Source organism: Corvus hawaiiensis, chromosome 1 (assembly GCF_020740725.1).
Source record: "Corvus hawaiiensis isolate bCorHaw1 chromosome 1, bCorHaw1.pri.cur, whole genome shotgun sequence".
NCBI classification, from domain to species: Eukaryota; Metazoa; Chordata; class Aves; order Passeriformes; family Corvidae; genus Corvus; species Corvus hawaiiensis.
Genome location: NC_063213.1, coordinates 38,282,446 through 38,300,245, shown reverse-complemented (window position 1 = coordinate 38,300,245; position 17,800 = coordinate 38,282,446). Strand labels below are relative to the sequence as shown.

Here is a 17,800-nt window from a genome sequence, read left to right as displayed (position 1 = left end):
AGTAGGTCAACCATGACTTCATACTTTACATTTCCAGTAATTTGTATGGCTTTTAAAAGTATTTTGTATTGTTCAGTCTCTTGGTTATTTGGCAGACCCCAGCAAAACCCCCATTTCCAGCTCTGAGAGTGCTGTGTTATCTCCTAGACTCGTTCCTTGCCCGCGGCCCTTTGCGGTGGTTCCTCTCCCGAGCGATGGCAGCCAGTGGGGACAGCCACCCGCAGCACCAGCACTGCTCCTGCCAGCGTTTGCTGCCCAAGGAGCCAGGGGTGACAGTCTGGAGGGACGGTGACGGCAGGCGCATGGACCTTCCAAACCGTGCTCGCCCATGGGGTTGTGGCACAGAGAACGGTGGCTCAGCTTGGCTTCTCGGCTGTACTGGAAGCAGACGGGATCCCAAGTGTATAATAGTCCGGGAGGTCAGGAGATGGTTTTCAGAGGGGGCCCGCTTTGACCCTCCTTCCCTAGTGCTCGGGATGCCCCGCACCACCAGCGCCGGGTTCCGCCCCGCGGCAGCGGCGGGAGGGCTGGGCGGTCTCCGGGGCGGGCGGCCCGGCTGCGGACCCGCCTCCCCTCCCGGGGCCGGGCGCCGAGCACCCTCCTCCTCCCCCGCGCCCAGGCGGGGGCTGCCCGCGGCGCCGGGGCCACACAAAGCGGCGAGCGGCGGTGCCTTCCCGCCGGCCGTCCGGCGGTAGCCCCGGCGCGCCGGCCATGGAGCCGCCCGTGCCGCCTCAGGAGCAGCCGCCGCGCCCGCGCTCGCACACCGTCACCACCACCAGCAGCTCCTTCACCGCCAACCTGTCGGCCAGCTCCAGCACTCTCGCCTACGACAGGGAGTTCCTGCGCACCGTGCCCGGGCTCCTCATGGTGACCGAGATCGTGAGTGACTCGGGGCGGGGGGCGCGGAGGGGCGGGGGAGCCTCGGCCGGGCACACGGCCACCGCTGGGGTAAGGGATTGGGGTGTTCCCCCTCAGTGCATCACCCGGTGCGGCCGCGGAGGGTCCGTCCCCGCAGGTGAAGCGCGGGGAAAGGACGAGCCCAGGGAGGCAAGGGCGGCTCTACGGCGGGGGCACAAACCTCCCGCCTGGAAACTATCGACAACTGGAAAAGTAGCGTAGGGCACGCGCGGTCTGTCCCGTAGCATCTGCAGTATCATCACATCCCGTAGCGGAAAGACGAGTTTTGTCAGACCGGGAACTGAGTTTTGGAGACTCTTCTGTAAGCACATTGGTTGTGTATGCTTTGCACTTTCATAGCTCACAAGTAGTCACGATGTGAGGGTTAATTAAACAACTTATCTTTGTTTCCTAGGTCAATAAAAAACCTTTCCTTATGCTCTTAGTGCTTAGATACACCTGTGCGGAGTGGGAGGTGAACTGACACCGTTTGGGTTTGGTAGTGATTTTGGGTTTTGCAGATAGTCTATAAGGTGTAAACGAACGTGCACAGGGCCAGGCAGTGCTGAATTCGGTCACTTGCCTTAGTGGTAGGTGGTGAACACAACGCTGGGATCCCTCTGCAGGCCTGTGTGTCCTCGGTGTGTTGAGCAACAGATACTCAGCATATTCCACTCATCCAAACAACACTACTGTTTTATTCCACTCATCTACACTACTAACAATTAAGGATCTAAAAGAGCTGGCTGCCCCAGCTAACTTTCTGAGTTTCCTGTGTGAAGTTTTTGTTGTGCTGAAGCTTGAAGGATTGACTTATCTGACCACATTCATTTTCAAGGCTTGAAAACATTGTGCTTCACCAGAGGAGTGGAATGGCTGTTGGTTTTGCTGACTTCAAAGTTAAAATAACCAAGCAAAGCTTCAGGCTGATGTGTGATGTAGGACCTCTGGCAGGAACAGCTAGGATGCACTTTGAGATGCCAGATTGCTGTGCAGGCAAATAGTGATGAGGCTGTGAAGTCAGAGCCTGCTACCAGCTGGTACCTTGTGTGCCACTGTCCTTGGGAATTCTGTCGATCTTTAGTAGATTGTAGGCTTGTTTTGACTGTTACAGGAGATGCTTCACTGTCAAAGCTGTGGTAGACCTGTGAATAAACAAGTTGTTGAAAGAATAGCTGCTTTCTTTTCCACTCCTTTTCAGTTAGTAATTGCAACAGAGTTATGTACTTTTCTTGTACTTTATCTGAAGAGTGATCCCACTGTAGATTGTTACAAAGGTGCCCAAGGCTTTTCCCAAGCCCTGCTGGAATGTCATATTCATCCTGGCTGTGAATACTGGATCAGCTATACTCACATTGAGCTACATGGCCACAGGGCACAGACAGGCTCTTGCTTACTTTGTTGGAAGTGTACTTTTTAGTTTGTGTTGACAGGTGTTGTTGTGCAGCTTACCTTTCTAAGCAGTGGTGATGCTTTTTAGGGGGGATTTTGTTTCCTCTCAGCCATTCCTAGCTCCTGGAGTAATTATAAAATGTGAAGATGAGCAGTTTCTGGCCAACTCGAAGGAGCTGACCAAAGTCTCTAATGTAGATCAACTTTTACTGTTTTGTGATGGTGTATTTGGGAGAACAGAGTACAGTGCTGATATGAAGCTGAAAGCAGTAGGGCAGGTCCTACAGAAGCAGAGTATTGATAGGTAGTGCCTTTAAGGAAATACTTCTAGTTCTTAACTCCACTTATTTTAAAGCAGCTAGAGTAGCTGTTCTGCTCTGAAATTGAAAAAAAATATATCAGTTAAGACCTTGATATTGAATTAGCTGAAAGAACCCCAGTTACTGAAATCAAATATATATATATTTGGCATTGGGTTTTGGTCAAACATTTTCTACCAGTTCGGTATGTTCTTTTTTTTTTTTTCTGAGAGAAAATGTGCTTTAACAGAGCATGACTAGAGATCCCAAGATCTCTGTTTCAAAATTTGCTGTGCATGTTCAGTGGTATTGGAGTTGTGCACCCTAAACCAGCTTGTTCCAATTGCTGCGCCTTGCTTGCACAAACTGACCCTTTAGGATATTTCTGACCCTCAGTACTGATCCCCCAGCTCATAGCACAATCCTTCTGCTAAGGATGTACAAACCTGTCAGTAAGACCAGCATGTAATTCAGTATCAGGAGCTTGCAGAATGGTAGATCTTTTCCAATCTAAGCACTGAGTTCTGAAGCACAGCTGCTTTGCTTCTGGTGTCCCTTCTCTGGGACACCTGTGACATGGACAGGGAAGAGGCCTGTTTTTAGTAATATCTGCTATCGGTACAGCTACTCATTTGCCAGATCCCATGTCCATGTTAAAGCTGAGCTAGGGGTGTTAAACAATGGTGCTACATGCTCTGAGAGTTTGCACTGTGGGGCTGCATAAATACTTTAGTTTTGCTGCTGTCAGTCAGTGATGTGCAAGAGGAGTTCAGTCCGTGTCTCCTGTCTCTGAAACTGGAGCTCTCTTCCCTGTGTAGACAAAGGGCAAATCTGTGTTATTCTTTGACCAAAGAGAATGGAAAAGCAGAAAGTTACCACATAAATTAAATATTCCATCCCCTTAAATGAAGGATCTTGATCAGGTTTTGCTCCCACTTCCCTAATTTGCATACTGTGAAGACGAATTTACTGCTGTGTGGATTTCCATGTGTGCTGGTAACCAGCCTACATCTGCACTGAGACTGTGGTTTAATGGCACAGTAAATTCAGCTTAACAGTTCCTACTAAGGGATTCTTTGTAGTGCTGCAAAGCAGTGGTCTGCTATTAACTCAGTCTGCTGTTTCAAATTTGTTCAAAATGAGTTAGCTTTAGAAAGACAGGTTTTATGATGGATCAGGTATTATATGTCCCTTTGTAGCTGCTTTAGAGCCTGTGTAAATGTGGGATGAGGCTGACTGTGCATATTCAGCAGTAATAGAGTTATGTACTCAAACCTGGTTCAGCTTAATTCTGTAATGCCTTTTGGTCTAGCACTGCACACATCTAGAATGAATGAACTCAGAAATACAGCCTGAAGTGTAGGCTAAATTACCTGGTGCTGACAGATTTCCATTGCCTTTGACGTCTGCCTCTGTGACCAGAGCAGGTGCAAGGTTTCCTGCCTCTCACTTGGAAAGAACTGGGGTCAGTTTATTTCAGTGGAAAGAGCAAAACAGAAAATGCCACTGGGTTTTGGGGAGGTCTTTGGAAACTGGCATAAAATGCAATTTTGGTGCATGGAAGCTTATCCAAAGCATTTATATACAGAAGTAGTGGTGCTTGCTGGACAGTGCAGGGGCTTCTTACTCTGGAAATTTGGATTTACTGGCCTTAGTTGGCCATTGACTATTGCAAATTAATTTATCTGCACCTCTCTAACTTCTCAGAATGTCTCGTTCATTCATGGAGTATGTGTGCTAATCTTTGTAAGGCACACTGAGGTCCATTGGTGAAAAGTAGTATAGAAGATATAAGTGGTGTTACAGAAGGTCTTTAGATGAGAAAATGAGATGTCAATTGCCTGGGTTGACACTGAAGTAAAAATACATCATATGAAATAATTGATACTGATTCCTACAGTGTAGCACCACCAGTCCCCCTGGAGGATTTACCGTTTCAAAATGAGCAAGTATAGTGATTTCTAGAGATCTTTTGAGTGTTTCTTTTCTGTAAAATGATGTCCCAGAAAAGCTACATTTATCTTCCTGGGACTTTTATGGCCAAGAAAAATGATGGCTACTGATACCTTCTCAGAGCTTTAAATCAGCTTCTCAAGTCAAGCACTATGGATCACTTTGGGAAGTGGAGAGTTTTGTGGTTGCTATGGATGTAGTTATAAAAATATTTACTTTCTAGCAGGATGACATTGATCTCTTCAGGTTGTTGCTTCACACCAGTGTTGCTAGATGCAGTCTCTTGTAAAACTTGTGCTTTTGAGGCTTGTGATGGCTATTTGACCTTGACAAAAACAAATACTTACATAGCTTGGAAAGAAGGTTGTTATGCTGCTGCTGCACGTGAGGTCTTGTGATGGTGTAAATTTTAGTAAATTGTAATTACAGTTGCATTTCTTTATGCTGTTCTATGCACATTATTCTTTGAAATGCCCAGAATAAAATATACTTGAAATAGAAGCCTGATAGAAAGTTATTTACTTTATTAGCACCACATAAATTTGCAGTTCAAATTTATATTTCTGGACAATAAAAATAATTTTGATCACTGTTTCATTATTCTTTTTCAAATGTTAGACCTTTGAAAGTTTAATTCATAAAGGAAATATTGTTGAATTTTTTTTATTCTAGTAGATTGGTGAGCCTGACAGTATTAAATAGATATTGAGAGTTATGCCAGATCTAAGATATTGAGGCTGTCAAAACCAGAACAACTGGATGTGTGCAAGTGTTTGTTCAATAGACTTTTCATCTTTTTCTTTTTGCTGAAAGATGCATCAAACTCATCTACAGATATTCAAGTGTTGAATTAAGTCAGCAATAAAATCACATAAATGTTAAGAAAAATAGAAGTAATACAGGGGGGATGATCTACTGTGGAAAAGCTAAAAGACAAAAATTTTACTTAAAACTCTTCTTGCATTTCGCTTTTTCTTTTAGTCTTATGCCCCCTCTGACTGCAGTTCAAAGTTTTGTGTATAGATACCATCTTCCTCCTGCCCTCCCGTTTCTTGGAACAGCCCTCAGAAGCATGGAGAGAGTTCCACAGAGCCCCTTTCCTCACCTGAGTAGCAGCAAGATTTTCTCTTCTTTCAGGAACAGTGGAGATTTTTTTCTTTTTTCTTATAATGTGATTTTTCCTCCAGTCATAGCATGTCTGCTTGCAAGAAGTTGACAACACTGAGCTACCTCCTGATGTGTTGAACAAGTGCTTTGCCTAGAGGAGATGTACACAAGCACAACCTTAAAATTATTCACTTTGAATTACTGAATGGAAAAAATACAAGTTCTGCAGTGACTAGTCAGTCACTTCATCCAGCAGCTTCATGTTCCTATGCATGAATAAGAAAACACACAATGTAAGGTCTCAGCTCTCTCCTTTGCTCTTGATCAGACAAAACTCTCGCTGAAGTCAGGTTTCAGTTCTGCCTTTTTTAGGTGCTGTTGTTCCACTCCTAACCCTTAACTGTCCTTAGTGTAGTGAATACACACATCTATATGATTTCCATCTTCCTTTAGGATCATATAGTTATTTGAAGTTCTGTTTTCTTTAAGGGCTTTGGTTTCCTGGACAAGATCAGGGTGTTTCCTTTGGAGAGAGAACTGTTTGGGAGACACAAGAAAACAGAACCTTTTGAACGTGCTCCAACAGATGATAGAAAGGCTGATGCAGTAGGAGGGTGAAAATGCCTCTTAAACTGAATGAAGATATTTTACCAAAGGTCAAAAATGCAAAATACTCTCAATACGTCAGAGTTAGCATAGAACATATATGAAATGTCATTATCTCTTCATGAGAAAAATGCTTTAAAGTCATACTTAAACATCACCTTTGTTCTTGGGTGGATAGTGAATATGATATAAATCCTTCTCCCTTCCCCTCCCAAACTCTAGAAATTTTTTTTTTTTTTGGTACCTGCAAAAATTCTTATGCACACAAACCTAATTTTAAATAATCTTTTTGGGCTTCAGCAGCCTATGTCTGTATGATAGTGAAATGTGCAGTCCTCCCATTATTCCTAATGGAATAAGCAGAGCTTCCTAGGTGCTTATCTTTAGCATGGTGCTGTGGCTGGGTGTGAGTCATGAGGGTAAATGCTGAGGCTAAAACCATCATGGTCTGAGGACAAAGGTCGACAATATCGTTGCAAAGAAACTGTGACTGCATCCCTGAAAATTGCCTTTTTCCAGCTGTGCCCCAGGAATCCCACATCCCTGGGTAATAGTACTATGGGAACTGAGCTGCTTGTGAAGACAGTGGTATTGCCAGATACCTGATGATGGTGCATTTTGCCCTAAAATTAATTCAGGTCCTGGATTTGTCTGTGTCCCTTTTCTTTGTGGTTGTTGGTTTGTTGTTCAGTTGGAACTTTTTTTCTCCCACTGTCTTATATTCTCTTTTTCTGCACTGGCATTCCTGCTTTCTGTTTGAAATTATTTATTATACACTGTTAAGACCTCAGATTAGAGGGTCTTGAAGTAGTGTATGCCTATCTAAAAAACCCTGTTTTCCATGCAGTGTATGATGAACAGGTGTATTTGTTGTCAGTGTAGTAAGAATGCAAGTGGGAAAAGAACACAGAAAGAAGTTGTCTAAGGGTCACACAGAATTCTTGCAAAATCATTAATGGCCCCCAGGTTTCTGAGTTTGTTAACAAAATGCTGCTTCTCCAGCAAAAGCGGATGCCTTTTACTCCCTGCCCTTTGGATGGGAACGCTCCTGTGTTCCTGGGGAGCCTGTTGATGTGTCTGCTCTGTTCTGTGCTCTGAACGGCCTGTGTAGCACCAACAGGCAGGGTTGGAGCAGTGGTGGCTCAAAGGTTCTTAAAAATTGGATTCCCAAAACCACAGAAAAATTCTCTTGGGGACTCTGAACCCTTCAGAATGGGAAGTGTGGAGGGAATGATGATGTGTTGTTCTTGTTTGTTGATTGCCTTCTCGTTCAGGCTACTGTTCTTTCCTGCTCTCTGCTGGGAATAACAGTGCCATATATTTAGTTTATAATGGTCATGCATATATAAATATGAATACATATATATATACATGCATATACACACATACATACATATATATATATATATATATATATATGTATATATGGGTTTTAGCTTCATTTTATTTTGGATAAAGTACATATTGTATTGTGTGGTATTTCCACACTTTCCCCCCTTTGAATTCCAGAAAAACCACAGTAAGTGTGTCCTTGCAGAGAGGACCTAGCCCCTTTTTTTTTTTTTTTTTCCTAGGGTCAAATAGCAAATACATTTTAGCATCCATCAGGCCTTTGGCAAGGTAGTTCTGTTCCCGTGGCCTGAGCCAGTTCCCATGGAAGCTGCTGGCACTAATTCACCTGCCTCTGAAAGGACCAGATCAGGTATAAGGCTCTTAAAACTCCAGTGAAGGAGGGTCTGAGTAAGGAAAGAATCAAGTCACTGCTTTCAGTGGCAGCTGGGTCTGGTCCAAGCAAAGTTTGGTGTTAGGCTTATGTTAATAAACTTGAAGAGGCTGAGCTCTTGGTTCTACACTCATTAATACTGTACCCTGGCTTTGCCAGACCTCTTCACTGCACAGGCTTGGATCAGTCCTGGGCGTGACTGCATTTTTGCCAAGCTAGAGCGCAATACTGGGTGTTTACACTGACCCTTTTTGCAAGGTATGGGTGTGCAGATGACACTGATGCAACCACAGGTTTGCTGAGAGAAAAATCTTCAGAGCAAAACAAAACTAGTTTCAACAAACTGGTATTGTTAGAGATATGTTGTCTGAGCAGTTTGTTCTGGCCAGCCACAATGTTTCTGGTCTGATTTAAGATGTCCTAAATCAGATTTTGTAGAACTGAGATGAACTAAGTAAGCATGGTAATAATCAGTAAGGTGTCAGTCTCTGGATATATCCTAATCTAGTTAGGAAGAACAAATAAATCGGGAACATCCAGAGTAGGACCCTGGAAAGAGGCCATGTGGGAAAAGCAGTTTCTCTGATCATATACCCTGGTAATTGCTTCTTGTGTTTAACTGGTAGCCTAATGTGCACAGCTTGAAAAGAAATCTGTCAAGAACCTCTGCTTCATACCCGAAAATAAGAACAGCTTGTATCATCCATCCACTTTAAATATGACTGCTATGTCCAGGCCTGAATTTAAATATATTCAAAGTGACACTGTTTCTGCACAGAGCCATTTATTTAGCCTCAAAGTTATGCAGCTGCTAACAGGCTCCCTTTTTTTTCCTTTTTTTTCTTTATCTTTTTTCCTGTATGTGTGTATAATGTTTACAAGAGAGAGTCCCTTTAATATATATTTTAGCATATGTTCTCTACTTTCAACAATAATGCTATTCCAAAGAGCTTCAGCTCCTATAGCAGGTAATAGCTGAATGGGGCAGCACAGTTTTGAGACAAGTATGAGGAGCTGTAGGTGAAACTTAAAAATGGAGATAGAGTGTTGCAGGCAAGAATTCAGCACTGGGGGACAGGGGAACAGGTTAAAAAAAAGCCTTTTAACAAAAGGAAAACCTCTACAATGTGTCTTTAAAATTACACTTCAGCTGATAACATCAGCTTTGGTTGTGCCCAGCCAGAGACAGCCACTGTAGGGCAGACTGACAAGGATCAGGTGAGGAGAAGGTGAGTCCATGGTGGATGCCTGTTACTACTGCTGTAGGTTGGAAGGCATAAACAAATGCACAATTGTCCTTTTCAGGTTCAGGACACAAGTGTGATACATACTGAGAAAAGTGGTGTATAATTCAATCCTTAGTGGGGAAAAAAACACCAAAAAATGTCAGCACTGATTTGGTTGTAGTTTAATTTGTAAACTGTGAGGTACATTGCTATCAGTAACCCCGTGTGCTGTTTCAAAGAGCTTGCATGTGTATAGGCACTTAATAAACAATTAAAAAATATTACTATGTTATTAAGGTCTTTGAAATTAAGAAGCATCAAAATTAGTTTTACCCTGGCAGTGTTGGTTTGATATTGAACTGTGTGCAGGTACTGGAATCCAGTCAAAACCTGCTTGATCATGTTATTTTTATCAAGAAACTTCTCTCTTGCACAGAAGAGTTTTTCTAGGCATGACTAGGATATTGTGCACACAGCATTGGAGGAAGTCATGTTGTGAGTAAGGAAAGGGATTATTCAAAGGGAGAGGATGGTCTCCTGGCTAATTGCTTCCTTGGAAAATTTGATTTTATCTTCTGCTTGCAACGCAATGTTCCTGTGGAATGCTAGACAAGGCAAGTAAGCCCTACATTTCATTGTGTTCACTCTACTCCTTGTTTTCTCAATCCCCAGTTTTGGGTCTGAGTTGCAGAAAAAACAGTTATTCTCAGGTGTGTCTGAAAGTCAGAGCTATGTTCTAAAGATGCAAAACGCAGTGCAATATTCTGTTGGAAAAGAGTTTTCCAGAAATTTGGTGAGAATTGGCTTTTGATCTTCATTTTAGTGCACCGTCTAAAACTGGGATACCGTACTACTCTATCTCACAGAGATGTGTTTAATAGTTTATTGGTCAACTTGTGGGACAATACAGATAACACACTGTTTTTAAAGAGCCCAAGCAGATGCAAAGCTGAGTTGCAGGTCTGCAGGCCACAGAAGTAAACAGGCAGAAAGCAAAATAAGGGAAGGCATTAGTTCTAAAGGAGGCTTTCCCTTCTGTTGCTGCATGCCAGTGGTGGTGTGGAGAAGGGGAAAGTGTGTAGTCAGGTAATTACAGACTATACCATAATGTATTCTTAACTAAGGATAGAATTAAGATGTGTGAAGAACTCGTTTCTGGAAGTGTTGCACACTTAGCTGCAAGTATTTCAGTGTGTTTGTCTCTCTCTCATCCACCCCTCTGCCTCTGTCCCAAGTCCTAATTTTCCATCTCTATTCTGTAGTGAGTTTGGTTTTGTTGTCTCCCGGCCTCATTTCTTCAAGCCCTCTTGTCCAGCAGCTCAGGGCAACTTGCCGAAGGCCTGCTTTGCATGATTTTCATCTGCTCTTCTTCAGACTTGACAGAGAAAATCAACATAGAAAATGCAGCTCCTACATTAAGAAGTTGGCAAAATGTTGTTTTAAGAGAGGAGGTGTTGGGCAACTGAAAGAACAGGCTCTGCTCATTTTCACACATCCATCTTTAATGGTTTCATAAAGCTGTAGGTGGACAAAACTATGAAAAATACCAGTCTTTTAGAACAGTATTAGAAATACTGGTAGTGATACAGTGATTTAGGAGGTTGTTGGTGAATATTGTGACATGTTTAGTTCTTGCATTCTTCCAGAATGTTTTTAATGTTTAAATGTTTTTAAAACAAAAGGCATAAAACAAGCTGGATATTTTGAGACCTACCACAATCTTATGATCACCTTAAGGAAAGATTTTTAGAAAAAGGCTGAAAAGCTCTTCAATAGAAGAGATTCAGGATGCATGGAAAAGCAAGATCTCAGTTGGAATTTCTGATTGATGTTTCAAAGCCTCTCTATGTGCATAAGCCATGTTCATTGGACTGTGCAGTACAGTCACAACAGTTATTGTGGGTTGCCAGTTGACCTCCAAGATGAAAATATTTCCCTTTCCCCGTGCTGTTACTAAGATACAGCACAGTAGAAATCAATACATTAATCAGTGTTCTTTTTATTTCTCCTAATGCATGGGAATGAGCTTGGATGCCAAATAAAATTCATACTTGACAGAAAGAGAGTTGTCATTGGGAAACTAATATATTTCGTTTTGGAAAAACCGCAATCCTTATTTTACTCTTTTGAGTACATTCTTATATTGGTGGGACTTAAAAGGCAGTGTGCAAGAGGAAAGTAATGATCTGCTTGAAGAGATGGCTCCTCTTGTGGTGTGTTTTCTGTTTGAAATATGAAATATCCATGTAAAGATGTATAAAACTAAACTTGAACATATGATACAGACCTATGGAACTGTAATTGAATGCTGAAACTTGAGTGGAAGCCATGAGTGGAACAGTGATAAACAGCTTATATGTTACTAGGTACAATTTCATTGTTCCATTCGGTATATTGAAAGGATTTTCTCTGTTTAACTTCCCAGCAAAAATGGTAGGAACCTTAGCCAGGAGAATGAGGTTTCCAAGCAGTTTTTTCAAACTGGGGATTTCTTCCTAGTCTTTGGCCATCATGAAACGTGACCAGACGCTTGTACAAAGAACTTGACATTCTCTTTATGCAGTAACAGACAACTATCTAGCAAATGTTTGCCTGAAGTAAGCAAGTCAAGATAATGTGTTAAAGGTGAGATAGGGTCTCTTGTAAAGTGTTTTGCCAGCTCAAGTTAAAATTAAACTGAGTACACCATGATAAATGAGAAGGAATTCTCTAGGCTTGGTTACATCTAATTTTCACTTTCTTACTAAGCTGTATGGTAGAATGCTAATCTCAGGGGGAAAAAAAAAAAACACAAACCAAACAAAAAATCCCCCACCCCCCAAAAAACCCCAACCCACCCCAACTATGCCTGAAGTAATTTTCACTCTAAAAAATGACCTTCATTTCTAAATGCCTCTTCAATTTAGGTCTCAGTTAAAAAAAGATGGTGGAGAAGTGAATTTAAAAAGAACACTTAATTTTGACTATGTTGGTTGCTGGTTTTGTAGATTACATGTGTTACGTAGACAATGTACACAAGCAAGAAGACCCTGAGAACTGGTGCAGATAGGAGGAGTTGATGGGTACAAAATCAGATTAATATCTAATGTACACAAACAATATTGTTATGAAGAGAAGTTTATAATGAATCAGTTCTTGATGCTATTAAAACCTGTTGAGAATTTCCCATTGGCTTCAGTCATCCCGACGTATCTGCACATGAAATGAAAAGAACATGAAAGCCAACCTACCGTGCAGTCTGTGTGCTCTAATGAGCGCTGACATTGTTTGTCAGACTCTTAAAGACCAGCAGCTCCTTTCCGATAGTCGTTTCCTACCCACTAGTTAGCATTGGGTAAGGGCGGCTCTGTTGTTGCTTCCGTTCAGGACTAAGGAAAAGGGTATGCCCAGAGACTTTCCCCCCTGGTTTCTTCTGCCAGGGCCATGGATTAGTCTGATTAAAGAGATCACCTCCCTTAAGACCTTTCCTCTCCAATATCCCTGCGTGGAGCATTTACTGTCGGATTAGATTTGGATTAGGAGGAGCCTTATTAACTGTTTTTACCATTTTTGTGTTGACCTTTTGTGTTGTGCTAAAATTGACTTTGTGAAAATAGAAGGCACTTTTAAGTAACAAGATTACCCAAAAAATTCCTAAAAGCACTGTCATGCTAGCTGTTTCATGTGTGCAGTTTCTCTGGCTTGAACAGTGTAGCTGATAGATGATGAAAGGGGAAGCTGTTCAGATCCATTGCTTGGACATGCTCTTTTATAACTGAATTGTCTTAATTTATGTATTTCTTTAAAGCTTCCTATAGTCAAATATCCCACAGTACCAGGAGAGAGCTTATTTTGTAATGAAACACTGGTCTTTTTTTTTACGTCCACATTGTGATTCTATTAAATCCTATGTGTCAGAACAGCTCAGCATCACAAATATCAATCTAAATGTGTTTATTCAGTACAACAAATGGGTTTGTCCCATAGCTGTCCTGCCTTATCACTGGATTATCAAACGATATATGCCTTTTCCTGTATCAAAGACAAATTGTTATGCATGCTGTGTTCTTCCTTTTCCCTTTGTGTGAACTAGCAAAGCTCCCAGCTTGTGATGTCTTTCAGTGCCCTAATTCCTTTTTGGTTTCTTGGTTTTATGTGCTAAGACCTGCAATATTGTTGGCAGTAGGAGGTTACATTATGTGCATGTGTGTTTGTGCACGTTTCATCATAGTGGGCTGAGTTTTCAGTGTTGTGGATGTGGGCATTTTGATATAGCAATAATTCATAGCTTGAAGAAAGGGGTATCTGCAAAGTACTACTTTTTTAGTCACTATATATATATATACTTTTTTTTAAAGAATTTTCCTTTTTTGATTTGAAACTAGTTATATCAGGTTTTGCAGGGAAAATGTGCTAAGTATCTCTGACTGCACATAGACTTTTTGAACAAAAAGCTGCCATGTCATTATACAGGCTTTCCCTTCCCCCCTCAGTGGGAAAACAGGAACTTCTGAGGGGGCAGTAAATAGCTGAAATACTCAACAAAGAGCACTTGAACAAAAGGCTGGTAACACCTCTTTATTGTATCTGCACTATTGTCAGTCTAGGGAAGAAAATATTGAGCAGAAGAAAGCTGTTATCCAAATCTGAGGAAATAGACAAGGGAAAAGGTGTGGAAGTTAGCTAAGTAAATACAATTTAGTTGGTTGTGTATATTGGGATGGTAGAATATAAACAACACTACAGGAAAAGGCTTGGGTTTTTTAGAAGAACCATTGGGGTGGGATGGGAAAGCTGTAAGCTTGCATAGTGATATGAAGGTTTTTCATTCAAAAAGCTTGTGTGAAAAGATGTTTAGTATGTTTTTTCCCCCAAAGCAAGTGCAGAGCACACCCTCACTCAGCCTGTACCCCCTCAGCAACTTGGCTATTGCTACCTTACCTAGAGGTCTCCTCCTCATAACCTTGGCATGTGTGCTGCATCACTTGCTGCTCATAAACTGCAGCTCAGATGCAGACAGCCTTTGACAAAGCCAGTTGCTGCATTTTTGGAGATTGGTACTGCCAGCTGCCTGCACTGACCCAGCAGCTGACCCAGCCACAGTTCCCCTCACCTCAGCCGTGATGAGCTGTGACCTGAGCGCTGCAGAGGCGGTTGACTCGTAAACTGTAGCAAATTTGGTGGTGGAGTCTGACAAGGTGACTGCCCTCCATTTATCTGCCTTTCTCATCAGCCAATGGTCGATGCTGTGGTAGCCTTGTCCTCCCTTCTCACAGCTTAGTCTGTGCATGAGACCGTGCCCTGAGACAGAGCTGGTGTCCTGGTCTGCTCACTCAGCTCCTGTAGTGCAGGGGATGAGCGGAGGTTGGATGGGATGGAGAGCAAGCAATGCTATCTCAGTCCAATGGTTTGATGTTGTGCTGAGGAGATTTCCCTGAAATTTAGGACAAACCTGGGCGAGGACTATGGGCACACTTTGCTAGATATGTTTGGGGGTTGTACCAGCTTTTGGTCTAACAACATGCTTGTCTCCCAGAGGAAAATGCTATGCTGACAGAGGAGCTAGAAGGAGAATGTATGGGAAAACACCTTTCCACTAAGAGGTGTAATTGCTGTGAACACTTTCACGCATGTGAGATTCACTAATCCATAGTAATCCCTGTAGTTTGTAGCTTTCTGACATCTGGGAGCTGTATTGGAAAATCAGATTTAGAGGAGAAATGGAATCAAAAATGCTTGAGAACCCAAAATATATTAGCTGTATTGTGGGGACAGTGAAGCATGAGTGCACGCAGTGAGAGCAGCAGCTCTTGGCATTTCTGTGTTTATGCATTACAGGAGGCAAATACAGAAGTTGTGGTTTCAGGCTGATAGCTCTTAAATGGAGACAGCTGACAAGGTCTCCATGCCTTGCTGTTCACTGCAGTTCACATTCTAGCCTATGGTGGTACCACAAGCCAGTGATTTGTTTGCCTCGAATATACTGAGATTAGAGTACACTAATTGAGGAGCAGCTTTGTCTGCAGTCACCCTTGCAGGGCAGCAACCTCTGGCACAAAAGCAGAGCAAACACCTGAGGGACATTAAATCATTTCTGCTCCCATATTTAAATCTGGATAAGCCAGTCGGTTGAGGGTGGGGTTTTTTTCCCTTGATTGGAGACTTTTTTTCTTGCACTAGAAAGCTGACATTTGTCACAAATTGTTCTGTTCTTTGTTTACATAAGACCCATTGAAGCAGTTGGAGAACATTATACCCTGCCTAATACATGGGCATATATACTTAATTTATGACTTTGGTAGTTTGAATTTCGAGTGTCAGGTATCCCACAGACCTTTTTACTTTGTTCTTTTGTCCTGCATGCACTGCTTGAGTATTTATTATGGAGAGCAGACAGGCTGTGGGAAGTCCTTCAGGCTTGTGAACCTTTTTCTTCAGAACCCTGAAAATAAAGTTACGGATCTTGAGAAAAAGGAGTTCTGTAAAAGCATGACTGATCTGTAGAGTTGTTTTTCTTGTTTGCCCAATTAATTTTTTTCATTTGACATTAATATTTTCACTTGCATATAATTCTTCATCCTAAAGTTGCGTTAGTACCCTAAACATCTCTGCAAAGCATTAATTGTGAAACAGTGGTAACAAATTTTATAGGCCTCTACTGAAAACTTAATTCTGGATTTGTTCTTGATTCCTTCAAAGTAAATTCTCTCTACTACTATCATAAAAAGAATAAAGAGAAAGATAAAGCAGAATTAGAAAACCCAATGTAGCTTGTCGCCAGACGCAGTGTTCGTATTTGTGATTATCTCTTGTTCAGTTGTTTCTTGTCAACAGTTTTGAATATGGCTTAGTTCAAAGTTGTCTTTGATATATTGGTGACAGATGGACATTTTGGAAAACAACATGACTGGAAACTGACTTCAGAAAAATTCAGATGAGAAGTGGGGCTGGAGTTTTTCAGCAATGGGAGCAGTAGACATTATGGCAGCTTTTTTAGAGACAAGATGAATTTTATCATTGCAATGTCTATGCCAAGGTGTCACCTCTTTCCATAAAGCATGTTGTAAGTTGAAATCTTTATACCATTGGCAACATGGCCAAAATGGTCCTTTCTGACAGTGAAGTCTCTGAACACAAATGCCTCCAGTACAGCATATGCAGTGTTAAATATTTATAGGCATGCAGTTCTTCTGCATTGTTAATGCAAAGTGTATTCAGGAAAGAAAGCAATTTTGCCAGAGAAGGAAAAAGATTTTTTCATTGAGGTGCTTCTACAACACGTGGATCAGTCTTTGTAAAATCCTTAATCTTTACCTAAAAAGGAGGTAGGGTTGGATTATTATACCTGGGACTCAATATAGAAGTAGTCAAGAGGTACAGTAAGTTTCTAAATAGGCAGACAACAACAGATCTGAATGCAGACTTCTTTTCTCATCTCTTTATCATCTTATTTTCTCTTCTGTTTGTTAGGCAAGGGGAACTGTTTCAACTTTTGATGGCTAGAAGATTCTGCCTCACAGCAAGAAAAAAATTCTGTATTGTACAAAATCAATTTTTGTGGTTTTCAGCTGTGGAAATTAAAGGTACTTTGATTCTAAAGGTTTTTTTTGAGTGAGCAGTTACAGGTTTCCTCCTGTTTAAATGGATGCAGAATGCAGCAATAGATTTTCATAGCAGATACTCCCTTTGAATTTTCCACTGCATCATATCTTCACTTTATGACTTTGTATCTTAACTATAGGGCAAAATAAAAGTTATTCCCAAAGAAGTAATAAGCTTCCTATTTTAATGTAGCAGCTAAGACTTGTGAAACAATGCTGTGTACCCACTAATTATAGGCAGCTCTATTTACATGGCCTAACAGGAAGATGGAGATGTAAAAATAGCAACAAAGAGCCAGTGACATTATTAATAAAGCAGCTGTATACAGCATTGTTCTCTTGAAGAACATGGACACCATTTAAACAAAGTGAACTACATAAATAATCAGTCATAATTCATAAGTAACCATTGTTAGGAATTCTCTTTTTGAAATAGTTCACCTTATTAATGTACAAACGATGGCAAAATGACTTTTTTTTGCAGATGTGTGTATTTCACATGCACACATGCACCAAATGTTAAAAGTAACTTACACAAATCATTGCCATTTATTGAGAAGCTGGTGTTATTCTACCCTCGGGAACTATATCCCTTCAGGGAGGATGGGAGGAAGGAGGAAAGAGTGCTGCAAAACTTCTTTCAAAGGAAAAGTTTCTATGTAGATAGAAGAGGCAATATCAAGGTTGATGAAGACTTTTCACATATGATTTTATTAGAACAAGATAACAAATCCTTCCTGCCATCGTGCTCCATTAAGAAACAGTAGTAGTTGTAGTACTAAAAAAAAATAGTAAATAGCCACATTGGGGAAGACACATTCAGACAGACACAAATGGCCCTGTATCTTTTGAACTCAGAATCTACTTCTGCCCTTTTCCAGTTCAGATAATAAAATAAAAAGTAAAATGAGATCACAGACAGTTGGAGATTACTGCATTTTTTTTCCTAGTTTTTCTGTACAAGGACAATCATTTCCTCACAATGCACTTCCCAAAAGCAAGAAACAAACATTGTAT

At 41.4% G+C, this 17,800-nt stretch overlaps 1 protein-coding gene across 2 annotated transcripts in view; it reads left to right on the top strand.

Moving 5' to 3' along the window:
• The first annotated feature begins 656 nt into the window (after positions 1–656).
• CMTM8 (CKLF like MARVEL transmembrane domain containing 8) overlaps positions 657–17,800 on the top strand; it is a 35,341-nt gene continuing 18,197 nt past the window's right edge. The window contains exon 1 of one of the 2 annotated variants that reach the window (XM_048301302.1): positions 657–879. In XM_048301302.1, coding sequence (XP_048157259.1) covers positions 712–879 — 168 coding nt within the window. In that variant the 5' untranslated portion in view covers positions 657–711. The remainder of the gene's footprint in view (positions 880–17,800) is intronic. The other variant, XM_048301296.1, reaches the window with a different exon arrangement.